Source organism: Oxyura jamaicensis, chromosome 12, assembly GCF_011077185.1.
Source record: "Oxyura jamaicensis isolate SHBP4307 breed ruddy duck chromosome 12, BPBGC_Ojam_1.0, whole genome shotgun sequence".
NCBI classification, from domain to species: Eukaryota; Metazoa; Chordata; class Aves; order Anseriformes; family Anatidae; genus Oxyura; species Oxyura jamaicensis.
The window spans coordinates 15379538-15396839 of NC_048904.1; the positions used below are offsets into that span (position 1 = coordinate 15379538).

General features: G+C 43.2%; 1 protein-coding gene across 28 annotated transcripts in view; it reads right to left on the minus strand.

Moving 5' to 3' along the window:
* Window positions 1–17302, minus strand: part of MAGI1 (membrane associated guanylate kinase, WW and PDZ domain containing 1) — a 274668-nt gene that overhangs the window by 154489 nt on the left and 102877 nt on the right. For all 28 annotated transcript variants that reach the window (XM_035338225.1, XM_035338235.1, XM_035338224.1 and 25 more), the window contains exon 2: window positions 10169–10285. In XM_035338225.1, the coding sequence (XP_035194116.1) occupies window positions 10169–10285 (117 nt within the window). The remainder of the gene's footprint in view (window positions 1–10168; window positions 10286–17302) is intronic.

Below are 17302 nucleotides of genomic sequence, written 5' to 3' on the forward strand. Positions count from 1 at the left end.
CACTTTCCACTTTTACATTCTGATAGGTGATGTATAACAACCACCTCCTCCTTGAGACAGCACTCTAAATAAAGCGTGACTCACTTAGGAAAACACAGAGGCGAGCGATACCTCCAAAGAAGCCTCCCTGCCGGGCGGGAGGAGCTGGGGGTACTTTGTTAGGCTGTGGCTCGTGGGTTTTCCTCCTCGAGGATTAACATTTGGGAATGGAAGTCATCTGTGCTGGGTGGACACCGCTGAATAGTGCCTCAAGCTTTTCCGAGTCCCTGGCATGCAGAGGCAGGGCTGCTCTGCCTGGCATCCATCAGAGCCCCTGCCACAGCGCCCACCTGGTCTCCTCCTCACCACCTTCATCTCCAGCAGCATTTTGCAGAGCCTGCCCTGATACCTGTCTGCAAGAGCCAAGAACAATGACTGCTACCAGCATTACCCTGCGCCAACCCTTACCAAGAGCCCAGCACTAAAATACCTCGGAGGCTCACGTTTGGCTTGCCTGAACATTGGGTTCATTTTTCTTCTGAGACTGATTTTGTCCTAAATCCCAGGAATGGAATTTAGGATGGCTTTATTCTTGTTGTGAAGTGTTAATTGCATGCCCAGGGCCCTCTGAGAAAGGTTCTGCTTGTAAGCACAAGTTCAAAGAAAAAAATAAAACAGTAAGTACAGATTAGGTGACAGAAGAACTATAAATCTATAGGAGCTTGAAATGTCAGATAGCGAGGAGGCAGTAGTGACTGTAAGGTGACTATTACCTTCAAAATATGCCGGAGGTTGTTTATCAGATCAGAGTTAATGAGGGAGAAATCTAATAGTACTATAATATTAAATTTACCATTTTAATGGTAACATCAATGCTTTGTAATGTGGGCAATTTACAGACTGCCTGTCAGTGTGATCCTCCGCTGTGGTTACTTACACGGAGCGGCACGATCACGTCTTGTCAGCCGTTCCCTTCCAGAAGGCGCTGTGTGCTGAGCAGGGCATTGCAGGAGCCTGAGATAGCAATGTGTATACGTATTTTAATTACAGGAATACAAAAATGGGAGTGCTATTTATGAACGTTATAGGTTTCTTTTATTCCTGGAAGACCTGGGGTCAGCTCCATCCTGCTGTTGAGCACAGCCTTCCTACTTGCGCACCGCCATTCAGTGTCCTGCTGGGTTCTCCTCGACTCTCTTGCATGTCTGCTTTTCTCAAACCCTTACACGCCTGGAATTAGGAGAGCTGAAAATCGCCTCACAATCTAAGCACAACTTGCAGGTCTCATGCAGTACCACCCCAGCCCCCAGAACAAAAACTAACAAAAACCAACCACCCCACAGCCTGGAGTAACACGAAAGGAGACGGCGGTAAGGGCTCTGAAACTAACAGGTGAATGAGAAGAGCCACAATATCCAGTTTCAAGCTTTTCCTGACTAATTCAGGACCTGTGAACAGCAGGAAGCGGTAATGCTGCGTTTATAAATAGCCACCTCCTCATGTATTCAAGGAAGAGTTTGCCGGAACAGCTTCTTAATTTGGAGTTCCTCCTTCCTCCATCACCTGCCCAGCCCCTCGGTTCTGAGGTGCACAAGTTCAAATTCCTCATATTGCAAGAATTACTTGTGCATTTTACCACATGGCAAGTAGCTTTAAAGGAACATACGGTAGCAGCAGTAGTAGAATGCCATGATGGTCTGAGATATAAATGAAATTATCAGTTTATCCAGCAGGAGATATGCTTCTTCCTACAGACCTCCATTGACTAACATCAGAATCTGTTTGCAGGAGGTTTTTTTGTTTGTTTGTTTGTTTTTAATTCAAAAATGAAGTGTTAAACCTGAAGGTTAAAGAGGTGCAGGTACAGAACGAACGATGAAGAATAAAATAACTCAATGGCAGCTAATGCTTCCAAGGGTCTGATGTTTTCCTCTACCTTCAGCTCCACAAAGACCCTACAAGGAGAACTGCCAGACCAGTATCTACCTAATTACTCAGTGATACATCTCTCATTCTGGAGATGCATTAGCCTTTCAAAGAGTCATTTATTAAACATTTCCATTTAAATAATAATTTTCACAATTCTCAGTGAAACAGATGTATTCCCTCTTAAATCAGTAATTAAGAGCAGCCTGGGACATTACAAAGCCCTGTGAAAGGAATTCAGGGAACTACTGTCCCCCTTAAACAAATCTGTTCTGGCAATGACCCAGGAATCTTGTCTTCATAACTCACAGCTCTAATTATTCAAGGGGACATTATAAAAGAAGGATCCATCCAGACTGTTATGACTAATAGGAAAGATTTATTTCTCCTACAATAGGGGTAGAACTAGAAATATTTGTTCGCTTTTTTTTTCTACCTTCCTGTCCACTGGGAGCTGAAAAAAATACAAATCAATGAAGATTAATTTACAGAGTTATTCCTAGTAAAGATACTGGGTATGACTCTCCCCAAAGAAAACCAGCTAGCAGAAGCTAAACAGTTTTATACATGCTCACACAGCTAAACTCCTCTCTGCTGAAATAAACAGAGAAAGGATTAGAGAACAAATACAGCACACTTTACGTGAAGAAGCATGGTAATGGTAACAAAAAAAAGGTAACTGTTTGAAGATGAAATTCAGCGAGACCACGTTCCCCACCGAAACCATCAGGAGTTTGCATCTGCCATTGCTCTCCTGGCCTCGGAGACCGTCATGGTAGCAATATACGTGGCTGGCAATCACGTGGGTGTTTCCTCCTCTGGCATGCCACTGTTTTTGCCCACGTTAAATTGCTGGGGCTGAACTGGACCAGAATAATATCTTATAAATGGGATTTTCAAGTGCCCCTTTTTTCTTAAAAAAAAAGTACTGACATCTTTAACTAAGGAAGCATGAGACTTTCATACCTATGAAACAACGACACAAATCAACACACCCCAGTACAAGCATACCTATATAGACTGATGGTGACTGTCTTCTAGAGAGTTAAACATGAAATACCAGGTGTTTAAACTTGAAATATGAGGTGTGCATCCCAAACACAAACGTGAATGGAAGAACAGGTTCAAGAATAGGTATGCGTTTGATTTTTCCTAATTCTAAACTGCTCACTTTGCCTGGAAAACTCATTCTGTTGGCTTGTACTGCAATCAATACACTGTAAACGGTGAGCAGATAGATAGGAGTAGTTGAAAAGAAATAAAACTGCCTGGTTTATGAAATCAACAGCTGGGATTCTGCAGCCATCACAAGAGATTTAAGCAGGACACTAGGACATCACATAAAAATTTGGATAAAAGGACACTCGTCACCTCTGACCACACACTCTTCAGCAGAACCTCACTCCGTGACTTTTGGAGATATTACGGTTTGCATCTTCTATAGTTTAAATTGTGATGGTGAATGAAAGTACAACAGGATGGAGAGGGTTTTGAAGTAAATAATCTGGGGTGGCTCATCTCCACCCCTTCAACCTCCCAACAGCAGTACCTGCTTTCACCTCCGATTTTTACTCTCAAGCTTTCCAGGAGACTCACAACCTTAGAAACCTTCCCATTTTAAACCATATGCTCAGACTTTGTTTGCACTACCTGAATACCCACTCACAGATGCTTTTCTGTAGTGCAAGGCAACCGCAATGAAAAAATAAAATGTGAAATCAAGTACACTGGGGACTAACAAAGAAAACAAAGAAAACTAGCCATGTAATCTCTTCCCACACTTCTTACCCAAATCTCCTTTGGCAAACAGCATGGGAGAGCCTATCAGGCTGAGCTCTTCGGCTTTGTACTGTTCTCTGGTGCCTCATGCAATTTCAGCCGGGTGCACAGCGAAATACAAAAAAGCTATTCCTCACAAATGGGTAAGCAGATGGAGCAATATTTGCTATCATAAGTGCTTTTATTTCCAAATGTGAAAAAATAAAAAATAATACACCAAATAGTTCCACTGGCACAAAATGCACTATTGATCTGAAAGGACAGACCAGATGGAAAAAAAAAAAAAAAGTCTGAAGTCTCCTAGATTAAACAGAAATGCCTGTGTACAGAAAGGAACTGAACTACAGATATATCGGTCCTACTGTTCAAAGCAGGGCATTTTTCTCTCTCAGAAGTGAAAACACACCTGGTTCACTAACTTGTGATATAATTGTATCCCTGGAAACTGCAGGGGACTCTGCTGCAGTTCTGCACTCCCTGGAACACGGCTACAAGAACTTTCTAAACCCACTAGTTGTACCCAAGATACATTCCCTGCTGAAAATAAAAGGGAAAATATAAATTTGTGCATATTAGCTGGCATGGAAAATCGCTCATTCTTCAGAGTTAGATAACTGACAAGGAAGCGTTCTGGAGAAAAATGATCTTTACATAATGCCGGTACCTGTACGTTGTGCCCTAGTGATAAGGGTTCTATTTTAAAAGCATTTCAAACTTTCTGCTCACACGGATCTTGTAAAACAATTAATTGCTCTTCCTGCGTTAGGAAGAGATCAGCCCACCGCTCATCACCTTGTCAGTGTGTGCTTTCAAATTAATATTTCATGGACACTGCAACTTTTTCTCATTACAAATGCAGAATTACACTTCTAGGAAGGGAACTGCAACAAAAGGTACTTGGATAATAAACACGGCTGCAGTTCTGGAGAGCTTTTGAGAATTCAAAGAACATTTGTTTACATAAACTGATGATTTATTGCCTGCAAAGAAAAATAATGTGCACTGTCAGTGATTCTGTTTATCCTTAATAAAAATTAGCAACCAATAATAACTTCGAAATTGTGACTCAAATATCCCCACGTGTAAAATCACGTGCACTTGTAACATAAAGGTCTTTTCGCCTCACTTCAGTGATTTTCCCCTTGTATTGATATTCTGTTATACCCAATATTCTAAAGAGAAATACTACCTTTAATCTGGTTTGCATGTCTTCCATCAATTCATTAACAAGTTCAGAAATCCTTGTGGGGAACCCAGTGCTAAGTGGTCCTCTGTTAGTTGCAGTGTTGGAGGTTATGCATGTAACAGCTTACCCAACCCCTGGAGCACCTGAACTACCCTTTGGTATTTTAATTATCCATGAAAACATTTACTCCAGGTAATAAGTTCTACATCCACTTACTAAAGTCTTCCCTATAAATACCGTGAAGTTTCCTGGGTCAGTCTTGTTGGCTTTCCTTAGCAGGACACGCTCCCTGTGCACCAGCAATCCCTTAGAATAAAGAAACTTAAAGTTCCCCCTGATGTTTGAGAGAGCTCAAGCCAACCAGGTGCCTGGCAGTCACTGCTTTTTCTGAGCCTCCTTACAGATCACTCAACACTTACACTATTGATTTTTTATCCGTTCCTACCCATTTTGCTCCATGCTCCCCTCTACGACTAACCACAGCGGCTGTAATTGAAGACACGGGAACAGATCAAACTCTGGGAAGGCAGGAGAACAGGCAGCAGAAATGAAAGCAGTATCTCTTGAACACTAAACTCTCCAGCCAATTAATCCCAGGCCATATACTTGTTTTGGGAAAGTGAATCAACTGTTGAATGATGACCTCTCGAGGTTTTAAACGTTAACTTTGGGAAGGAAAAAAAAAAAAAAAAAAGAAGAAGAAGAAGGTATCTACAGAGTGTCTAGGCTGACATCTAAGACTTAACTCTGGGCTAGGCATTACGTCGTCCCTGTTTCATCAACCATCAAAAAGACCTTGCTTTTCCCCGAGTTTTGATGACCGCAGCCAAGCAAAAGAGAAGAGTTGCACCATACTGAAATAAGATGAACGCAGAATATACTTGAATAGGGATCTATTGTTTTAGTCGGTAGGATGCTTTGGCAAGTTAGGGTGCAGACACCAGGCTGTAGCTGTCTGTGCATGCCACCGAGGGCTCCAGCAAATGGAGAATCAAGTAAAGGTGCTCAGGCGGACCCCCCTCCGCCCCCAAACACACACACGGATATGCTTTTATGGAAATAATCTCTGGTTCTTCTTCAGACTCTGGGAAAACTGCTGTCAGGTTGTTGAGAAGAAGCATCTAGGACAAATGGCCAGTGCCGCTTGTTTATTTTAAACAGATGCCCTCTACCATCATTTCAGAATGAGGAAGATAATCCTGTCTGCTCAGCCTTCCGTGAACGGTGCTTTAGACACGCTGCTGCAGCAGGACACGAAAGGAAGCTGCCATCCCATCTCCTTCTCAATTAACACTACTGCACAGATATCCCAAGGTAAGGGGACGTGGAAGCACCTAATTCCGATGCAGTAGCACGGATATATTCTTACATGCGCTTCCAACTAATCACATTTTCCACTAAGCAAACCTTCACAGACACCAATGCGTTTGTGAGGAGTTCTGCTTCTAGAAACACTCTGTGAAAGCTGAGGGCAGGACGGCAACACGCTGCACCTCCTGGCCCCTCAGCCTGCCCCACGCCAGGTGGGACACAAAACCCATCGACCTCTCTTGGCACGGGTGGGCTCCATCACCCCACGCAGTCGGCAGACCTGCCCTTTTGTCCCCAGCACTTCTTCCAGCTCAACTTTGCCAGCCTAAGTGAAATCCACACTAAAAAAAAATGAGCCGTGGGCAAAGTCCCTGCGTCAGCCAAAGCACTTCTGGTGTAGTCATGGCCAGTCGGTAACCGTGACACCGTTGCCAAGTCACAGTCTACTCCAAGCTCAATGGAGCCATTAACGAGCCCACAAACAGAGCATTATTTCTGGTGGTCTACATTAGGCACGTCAAAAAAATGGAAAAATGTGGTGCTTCAAAACCAAACGAGGCCAAGGGGACAGCGAGAGCCTGCCCTAACATCTTGCTAATCTGGATGATGTCTTTGAGGGTTTTTTCTGGTTTTGACAGTGGATCCTATGTGCTAGGAATGAGAACAGGTATTTGGACACATAAAGAGAATAACTTTGCTGAAGTTGAAGGTGCTGGTTTCTTTATGCAGAGACAAAAATACTATTTAAAAGTCTCAAGACCCAGCATGTGAAGAAGTCATCAGTGAAATGAGAGCATCAGGAAGAAAGTGGAGGAAATAGCACACGGTTGGTTTAGCTAAAATAAAAGCCAGCTCAGTGTCTGAACAGCACTGTTTCAAAGACTTGTGCATTGTAAATGCATGGCTTCATTAGTGCCTCTGCACCATCCCAACACGTAAACGTGGCCTGACTCTCTTCCTTACTCGGAGTCCTAGATTACATCGCTGAAGTTGTAAAACCCAGAGAAGAATGCTTTGTGTCTGTAAATAAGCCCGTGGGTGTGGTGTGATAGCAAGAGCAGAGCGCCGAGGATGGCACCAACACCAAACCTGGAGGCCACCTGGAAGCTCGTCACAGCTGTTGTTTACTACAGATCTTTGCAGGAAAACTCAGTGTGATGGGGAGCAGGGAGCTGAGGGCATGAAGGGCTGGAGGAAGGGTGCTGGAGGGCAGGGGGACGACTGCTGAGGCTGGCCAGGGCTGGGGCAGGACTGCGTGGTGCTTCCCATCTGAGCTAACACAGGCATTTGCAGATGTCTCTTTACGACTTCAGCTTGCAAAAATAACTGTGAGGTTCACCAACTTTTTTCAATGAGAATTCCCCTTTGGGTGCATTTTTAGGGCTCATTTCTTTACAGACAGCTCCTGTGCTTAGTGATGAAGCCCCCTGCTCTCTCAGAAGCCTGTACCCGGGTCATCCATTTAGGCAATGCTCACATCCCTTAGGGAGCTGACATCGCCCCAGCTCTCCCACCTTCAGCTGCTCACCACAGAAGGCAGCTAATTCCTAGCCAACGTTCCTAATATAAAAGTTGAAGTGACACTTAAGCAGTGCCTCATGGCCATAGGAAGTAAGGGGGTAAAGTCAGACTCTCCACAACCTTCCCTTCCCTCTGCTGGAGCTCTCTCTGGTGCAGAAGCTACAGCTGGGACTTCCCCCAGCTCCCGAGCCAGCCAAGCACACAACAGGCAGGTGGCTGTGGGAGCCAGCAGCCCTCGGACCTGAATCCAAGCCTCGACCACGTGAGTTAGAGCTGAACCGCACGGGATCCTAACTAGAATTTTTGGGGAAGAACAGGTTAACGTTGCCTATCTCCATTTTGCATTTAGTAATTATCACTTCATTTAGCCCTTCTATTAGTGCAACAAAAAGCAGCTGGCAGGCCAAGCACACTCAGTCCAAGTGACCTTGTGTTCTTGTTCATGTTTACCACATAATCAGCAGAGAATTCCATTTCCCAAATACAAGACTTCATAATCCATTAGCACTAGAGATTGGTCCAGGGCTCTGGATTTACTGGTCACGTGCACCAAGGAATAAAAATATGAGTGTACAGCTAGATTAATCTCCAGACCTGTAAAGCATTCCAACCCACCATGCGTGCAGGAGTCTCATTCAAATTCACACACGAATATTAGCATCATTCTTAAAAGCTACCACTAATACCATCCCCACGGTACACGAAGAGAAAATTAAATGTTACCTGCTTTACAACTCAGCAAGTACGAAGGCACACGGTAACCCAGCTCCACTTCTCAGATTTTCCATTTGTCTCATAAACAGAACATGAGTACTGATGTTCTTATTAACACACCAGCAACACAAACCTCCTCCTCCTCCTATTTCCAGGAGGCAGCAATCACTTTCACCGGTCTTAATTTTAAATCAAAAGCCTTTAGCGAGTCCAAGCAGTTTAGCTCGCCATCAAGTTCAATAAATCAGAGAATGGAATCAGTGGAAAGCATTTCAAAATGTAACCTTGGTAACACACAAAATGCTTCCACAGTACTTCACTCATTTGTTTTATTTGCTGCTTCAGAAATTAGAAATTGGGATGTAACACATAGGCAGAAGGACGTTAGCATTAAGACATTGCATCTACCGAGCCTAATACCGCACCCGTTTTCCTAGAAGGCACATTCCCCATTATACGTTAAAAACCTGCAGCCAGGCAAGTTAGATGACTGAAAACTAATCATATTTCATGTTAACAAAATGGAAAATGGAAGTATTCAATAGAAAATAATAATACATATCTATTCTTTACGTCCACGCACAGCACTTTAGAGGTAATTTGGTCCATGCTTTCCACTGATAAAACGAGAACAAACTCAACAGCAATATACAACATCTGCCATTTGAAGAATCAACATCTATCAGCGTTACCACACAATTCTAACTGTGGCCCTACGCAGTTCTCCCATGTGCAACACTTAGATTGAAAACAGCTATTACTCTACCTACCATTATGTGGCATTTGTCAGTAAATACTGATTTTTGAGTGGCAACATCATTACTCAATATTTATACAAGTCTTCCAATATAAACAACCTCTGATTCATGTAGATAGAAAGCTTAAATATGTTTTGCTGCTCAATTCAGCATGCTATAACTAAGAGTTTACTAGCTCTTCGCCGAGCCTGATCTGAAAGGCGTGCCATTATCTTCAGAGCTCATCAAATTCCAAGCAGAAAAACCTTTTGCTTTCAATATCCTCTTCTAGAGGTTGGAGAATGGTGCAATGAAATAGGATCTTTTTCTACTTTCTGTGCATCTTCCCCAAAAGCTAAGCACAGGCTGATTTTAGGTAAAGACTCTGAACTTCTGAAGTTTAGCACTCTCTAAACTTTTCAGTTCTCCTGCTGGTTGGTTTCTGGGTGAAAAAGAGCATTTCCTTCTTAGCTTCATTTTTGCTGCTTACCGCCTACGCGAACTGAAGATGACCTTCCAACAGTGGCAATGCCCTCTTTCAGTGTGACCCAGCCACAAAATGCTGTTCCATTTCACACATTAAATAAGCATCGGAAATAACGTTTTGCTAACAAAATAAATATAAAAGCCACTTTTTATTCATAGGTTTCAAAACAACAGAGGAACATGCACCATAATGATGTTAACAAACACTTTCTAAGGCAAAAACTCTTTTTAAAAATCTTTTTTCATTCTTTGCAGTAGAGCAGCATCACAGCCCTGTATCAGACCATCAACTGTTCCAAAAAGGTCATCACCAAAGCCAAATACAAGGAGGAACTGGTTTCCCTGTCAGCCCTACCTCAACCCTTTCTGCTGTCACACGTGCAAGTTTGTCCTATCTGAAAACTGAGCTGTGCACGCCACCACACAAAGGCTGCCTCCAATAAATAAATACACAAATAAATGAATAAATAAATAAGCCAATTAAAATTCCATTCCACGTAATCCACCAGGTCAGTGTTTTGTTACTTACAAGGCACAGCATGGCGATAAAGGTTATCTCTAATAGTCTGCTGTAGATCGTGATCCGGCGATCCCTTCTGAAACCTCTGGTTGAGATAATGTCTCAGGTCTTTGTTCAGTCTGCTTCCTGCAAAGAAAACACAGCCATTTATTTATTTCTAAATGCACACAATTAACATTTCCAATTCAGGCAAATGTTAGGCTCCCATTCAGAGTCCCCTAAATTATGGCATGCTGACTTTACGAGCGGAGGCTCATCTTCCTCTACAAATGGCTAATTACCAAAAATAACTCGCTGTAAACAAGAGGTCTCTCTTGCCTCGTAACGCATCTTTCTTCCTGTGGTGCTAAACAGATCATGATTCCCTTTTATCACTTATTTGTCTGAGCAAATGGAGACAGACAGATGACGTGGAAGAGATGAAAGATAATAAAGGTAGAGGATTGTTTTTGCAACTCACTGGAGAGGGAGCTGGGCAGGGAGATGGAAAGGCAAGACTGCTCCCATTAGAGGTGCTAACACAGCCAAACATGGCACAAAATCAAAGATGAGCTGTACTTTGCACTGCTACCTACCCCTGCACACAGCGTGAGTTGGGAAATGACTGAAGGAGTTAAGAGCACCCAAAGTTCTTAAAAAACAACAGAATAATATCCAATACTTCTCACTTGAATTTGTTTCCCCACTCAGCTTTGAACACTTCCATAAATATGTGAGAATAAAGACAGATGAGCTAAAAACAACTACAACCAAAATAAGCGAGACTTGGTTGTAAATGAACATTCAACACCAAATCTTGTAGCTGAACATATGAACCGGAGCAACTTAATGAAGTCTTTTCCCAGAAATGACATATTTCCACATCTGAAATAATGCTGACATTAATTTGACTGAAAAGCAAAACCAATCCCACATAAACCTACAGAGAATGGGGATAGAAACCCTTTTGTTCTTAAAATAAGGAGTGGAAAAGTAGTTCACACAGGCTGCGGCAGATCTGCACTCTGGGTGCAAGAAGCATACGGAGGGGCTTGAAGGGGAGGCTGGGAAAGGACACAGAAGATGGACCCATTGCAGGAGGGCTGCAAAAAAAAAAAAAAAAAAAAAAAAAAAAAAGGTAGGAAATCCCTTGAGCTGAAAATGAATTGCTGGTGGCGGGGAGACTACTGGGAGAGGAGTAGGGGACTATCACGTATTTTGCCGGTATCCTTTCCTTCGCTAGGCATCTCGTTTAAGGCCACAGACTGAGCTAGAACTCTGGGCTATGTGGACCTCGGGGTGAACCCCTACAGCTGTAAATAAGGTCTTTTACAATTTGCATGATGATTCTGGGGGGATTGTGAACGTGTAATGCAGAGGCCATCTCAATACTCATTGACACGGCACTTAACATCACTGTGGCAGATTCCTGGCTGGAGCCTCTAGGAACCACTGCAAAACAAATCAAGAATGATAATACTGCAACGTAGCGCGGCTGGACAGCGGGGCTGCGAGGCAGCAGCGGCACCAGGCAAATGAGGAGAATGGTGCAGACCGCTGAATGAAAGGGGCGGGAGCAGCCTGAGTAATGAGGATCTGCAACTTTTGAACAGTAACATCAGGTTAAAAACAAGCACACAAACAACAACGGAAAAGTAATTTGAAAACCTGAGTTAAACTCTAAAAAAAGAAATAAGGTCATTTGTATTTTTTTTGTATGTACATTCTCCAGACAGATTTTTTTTTTAATTGAAGGACAGCAGGAAGGCAGGAAGGAAGAAAGACAGGAAGGCAGGTTTAAGCAGCAGCCCCTTTCCTAACAAGAAGCAAAAATTTTAAGACCAAGATGCTCATTACAGAAGTGGCTGAAACAACAAAACTGAAATAAAGGCCGATAAAGCTGGCTCGTCATACCTCCTGGCTTACCCCAGGCAACAACCCCCACTCCAAGAGCAGTCTCTGGTTATTATATTTAAAAAATAAAAAAATAAAAAATGGTTTCCCACATAGGAGACACTTGGATTAAAGTGGGTTAAAGTTTTCAAATTTCAGACCTGACCTTCCAAACTCCAGGTGTTTGATTTGATACCAAGTCTTCTGACTCCAGAGAGAGAGAGACGGCATGAAAAGGAGCACCCTCGGAAATAATAAACCACTTTTATCTTTCCGTTGAACAGTTCGTATTTTTCTCTGTACACGATAGTAAGACAAGGTAGTTACTCATAGCTAAAAACAAACAAACATGACAAGCACCTTGGACACGCTGCAAGGGAAGGAATTAAGCGCCGAGCTGCATGTTATAATTTAGGCTCTCTCCTGAAATACTGTGTGATTCATGATTCAATGATTTATGTCACAATAATGTCTAGAGGTGAAAAAGCTCTGCTGAGATAGGCTTGTTTGACTACAAAAAGCATGCAATTTACTGATGATATCTGCCTTTATCTTCCCTCCGTGCCTATTCCATCGAGCGTCTCAGCCTGTTACGGCCCCCACTAGGAAGTTTGGCTACGTGGTTATGCAGCGGCTGGGATCTCCCAGCTGAGTCACCGGTGTGCCAGCCCAATGGCACTGCACACACAGGGGCCACGGCAACGCCTGCACGCTCGTGCCCTCAGGGAGCTCACAGAGATGCCCATTTCTATTCCATTTAGTTGAAATGGGGAGGAGAAAAAGGGAAAAGGGGAAAAAGAGAACCAGGGAAAAAGAAGGGAAAAAGGGGGAAAAAAAGTCACATTTTTGTTGCTAAATTCCAGAAAATTCCAGATGGAGAAAAGGCTTCCTGCAGCCCTGACTATCTCGGCTCAGCAGCTGCTGAGACCCCGGCCATGAACAAAACCAAGCTCACCCCATGCAATCCACTCCAGAGCATGGAAGAGGAAAACGAGCTAACAGAAACTAACCCCACACAGAAAGCTGTCAGAAGGACCCACCCTGGAACACGTGGGATTCTCTACCATTTGAAGTGTTGTGGTCCACCCTGACCATCTTTTCCAAAAATCTGCTCAGCCATGAAAGGGCACATGCTTGACATTGGCATTCTTGAGCAGATTTTAGTGCTAAACTTGAGTTTTAAAAGTCTGATTTTTTTTTTTAGAGCCTAAAATATAAAACCCTGCAAATCCTGAGGAATAGGAAGACATGCCTCTGACATCTCTGCAACCTCCCAAGTGCAAACTGCAGCAGGAAAACTCATTCCTGAAGGGCATCCCCCACCGCGGCTCCCTCTGCCAAGTCTCACCCGCCGATGGCTCCTGCCCCTGCGCCAACCAGCACCGGGCTGGGTGGAAAGGCAGGTGCCCAGCACCATCTGCCTTCATGCAAACATCCTCCCTTTGTAAAATCTGATTCCATGCATAAGTTGTGCTAAGAATACACCTGGCTTCAGTTTCCTTAGAGATGAGCTGCTGCTAACTGAAAGGATAATGCACTTTCAAACTCTCCTCTGTTTTCAAGGAGATTTGATCTTACATTTGCTCTTTGGAGAACCTTCCTTTTCTTCTCTGATAAGCACATGTAAGGAGATCCTAGAGTGATTACAGCAGACCTACAAAAGATGCTATCCAGAGGAGACAGGTCTTAACATCCAACCTTCCTGCTGATGTAAATGCAGGAAATGCCACTGGAAATTCATGCTGGAAATGCATTAATTTTCCCAGATAAAAATTAAGGTGTCTTTTCTGTAATCAAAATTGGGCAGTTTCAGAAAATCAGACATGTAAAAATAAATAAAATTCCTTCCCTACTAACTTCAGCAAAAATCATACTTTGAAATTGAAGAATTACAACATGTTGCAGGATTGATTTTTGTTGCTGAAACATTTTTAACCCCTGGAACAACAAAAGCAGTGCTTTTCTTTACAAGAGAACCAACTTTCCCCTGCTCTCTCCCCACTGCAGACTACTCCAAAGCTGAGATGTTTCCACCTTATTACCTGAGCCCTTCTTTCCCCTGCATGAAACAAAGGCAACTTACTGTATGGCCGTTTTTCTCAATTATTCTTAATTATAATAGTGCATTTCAGAGCACATCAATCATCCTCCCAAACCATTACACCATACTAATATGTCATAACAAAAACTAACCCCAGGGGGGAAACAAAACATCTCCCACGGAAAAAGCTGATACTGCTGACATGGAGTTTCCTGAGACACAATAAGAAGGTGCCGGTCGATTGTGTGAAGATAGATATATATAAAACCTAAATGTTTTTGTGATTAATGAAAAAATATCAACTGTTTCTAAATACACTTCTTTCAAACCCTCAATGCTCTGTCACACACTTGTCCTCCAGCAGTCTCCCAGCCCTGAAGTCACTAGAGGAGCTGTGCTTTGAATTCTGCTCTGCCTTGTTACTGCAGCTCCCGGTTTCTGCAGGGCGCAAGCTGCACACACCATCACCCAGCGCTCTGTGCTGCAGGAGCACATCCATCTCCAGAGCACTGCCACCAGCGAGCAGCACACAGACCCGGGGGGGCTGAAAGCTTCTTGCTCTATCAAAATACGGGCTTCCAATACGGGAAGCAGACTGCACGAGTGACCAAGCAAAATCTGCTATTTTTCCCAGCGAAAAGCTGCGAGTGAACATCGCCAGGCTGACAGCACCTTCCTGCCAGCTGGTAGGCAGCCTATGCCAGAGCTGCGCAATATGTATATGCCGAGGATATATTTTGAACTCATGTTTTATGCATTTGGAAACTGGCATTTCTTAGTTTATGTTTATATTAATTACTGCAGCTGTTTTTATCCCATTTGTGCGTTGAGATGGTCAGAGCTAATCCTGGCAAATAGCTGTAGTCTGGCAGAGCCTACGGATGCTTGTGCCACGATGGATCAGGGTCAGGCCCGGGACACAGTGGTCTCTGACCTATATTGCACTCCCCTAAGAGGGTTTACAGCAGTAAATATTTTAGCTTTACCCTTCTGTGGAAAGGCTACCGATTGCCACATTCACAGTGGCTGATTGCATCTGAACTGGAAAAATGCATTTTCCATTCCTGAATTGCAGCAGAAGCCCCCTTTTCTTGTAGGGATCTCCACTTAGAGGCATCTCTAGTGAGCGATTCTCTGTGGGCAGACAAAGACCATTTCAAAACAACAGGACCATGAAGCAATCAAAGGTTAAAGGCCTCGCTAAAGGGATAAGAGTGCAATAGAGTCATCTGGATTAAGACTCTCTCTTGCCGCCTGATGTTTACATTGAGGGAAGGATTCAATTTTTTAAAGACACAAAGATTGCACATGTTGGATTTGCAGTATAAACCCCCGATTATAGCATACTGTCTTTCATCTGAAGATCTCTATCTGAAGATATTTAGCAGCCATTAGTAAGTTATCTTATTTGCACAGGAACAGAACACCGCCGACGAAATGCAGAACTGCAGATAATTAAAAAAAATAATAATAAAAAATTAAGCAAGTTACTTTGATTTTTGATATTTCGGAGGTGTGAGCAGAGAACCTGCAGCTCACAGTTGCAAGGCAGTGAGGGGAGCTGCAATATCACGTGAGTGGCCCCCTGGGCGGGGTGGCTCAAACCGTGCTCCACGGCTGCTGCTCTGCCAGCAAACTGGACTCAGCACAAACCCATCTATACTGGCAGCCAAATCAGCTTCCCTTGTATTATAAAGTGTATTAACCTAAGCTAGGCTTAAACCCCTCACCCTCTTTGAAACAAACACCACCACCTAGCTAGTTGTTGTTGTTGGGGTTTGGTGTATGGGTGGGTTTTTTGTTTTTGTTTTGATAAATGCTAAAATATTAATGAAGTAATAAAAGACAACTTCCAAATGCATTGTTAAATTCCTTCTGGATACAGGGGGCAGACAGGGCTCCTGGGAAGCAGAAACCACTTAAAACTCTTCCGTACAACATTTTACACAAGAGCAGGGCTGGCATCAACCCTGCATGCACCATCATATCTACTAATGCCTGCAATGGATTTTCTTCGAGTCCTCCTGTAAAGGCAGCCCTGATACTCACACATACAGTTTGTTACTACCTGGAGAGATTCATATTTCATTGCTGGACCAATTAATATAATAATTTTCACAGTAAAGTCCACCAGGCAGCAGCCTGTCTTAGGAGACGAAAGGCAGGCTGAGTGGATTTTTATCGTTTAACAAGACTGCGCTGGTAACCACACCACCAGATCTGCCTAATCCCAGCAGTTGTTTCCCAAATGATAATATTTTGTGCTATATCATTTCATTCTGTCCCAGCCTTGTCTTCCAGCTGCTGTCCAAAAGTGATTATAAATAATGGGGCTATAAAAGCCATTCAATAATTAGAAGATTCATTGGCCATATGCCAGCAGTGACAAAAGAGAGTGATTTATGTAAGACGAGTATGTCACATCTGCCAGATCACAGTTTCATTACGCCTGTGGCTTTAAGGTCACAGTTAAACACTCTTCCAACAGCCATTTGTCAAGGGGGTGCTGGGAAGAAGAGGCCAAATAAATCACCACCGTTTTGTTTGCTTTCTTGTTTTAACTACTAGGTAAATAAGTAAATAAAGTCCGGTACCTACTTTTGTTATTCCACGTCTCCTGTGAGGTCAAAGACACAAGGATATATACTAAGACACAAAGGATTCATTCATCATTGCTGGCCAGAGTTCAAGCAAGATCACAAAGCGAAAACATCCAGTTCAAAAGCCTCGAGTATTCATAGGGCTTCTTAAATACAATATAATCTAAGCATGTTCTATCTGCCAGCCACCCATGAAATGAAGGCACCTTGTAAACCCACAACATGTTGGTAAATTAATTGCTATTATATTTTCCTAACACAAGTAAACTTAAAAACCTTTTATGGCTCAGCGTGCTAAAGATATTTGAACATTGCCAAGGGAGTTCAGCTTAACAGTTAGCACGGCTCAGCAGACACCTGATTTGATTCCAGTTCTGATTCCCTTTTTCCTCTATAAAAACAAACAAAAAACACTAATGAACTTTTACTGCTGCGTACAAGACGGTCCCATGAAGCCCAGATGTTTGGGTGTCCCACCAATGCTTCTGTAGCCTCATCTGTCAGTGTCGACAGTTGCTTCCCTACCAACGTGGGGTCCCTGCTGACAAACTCTCCTGGCCCGGGGTACAAACTGGATCTTTGTGGGCCATGTTAAATACAGCCCCAGTCTTCAGTTTGTATCAGCCTGCT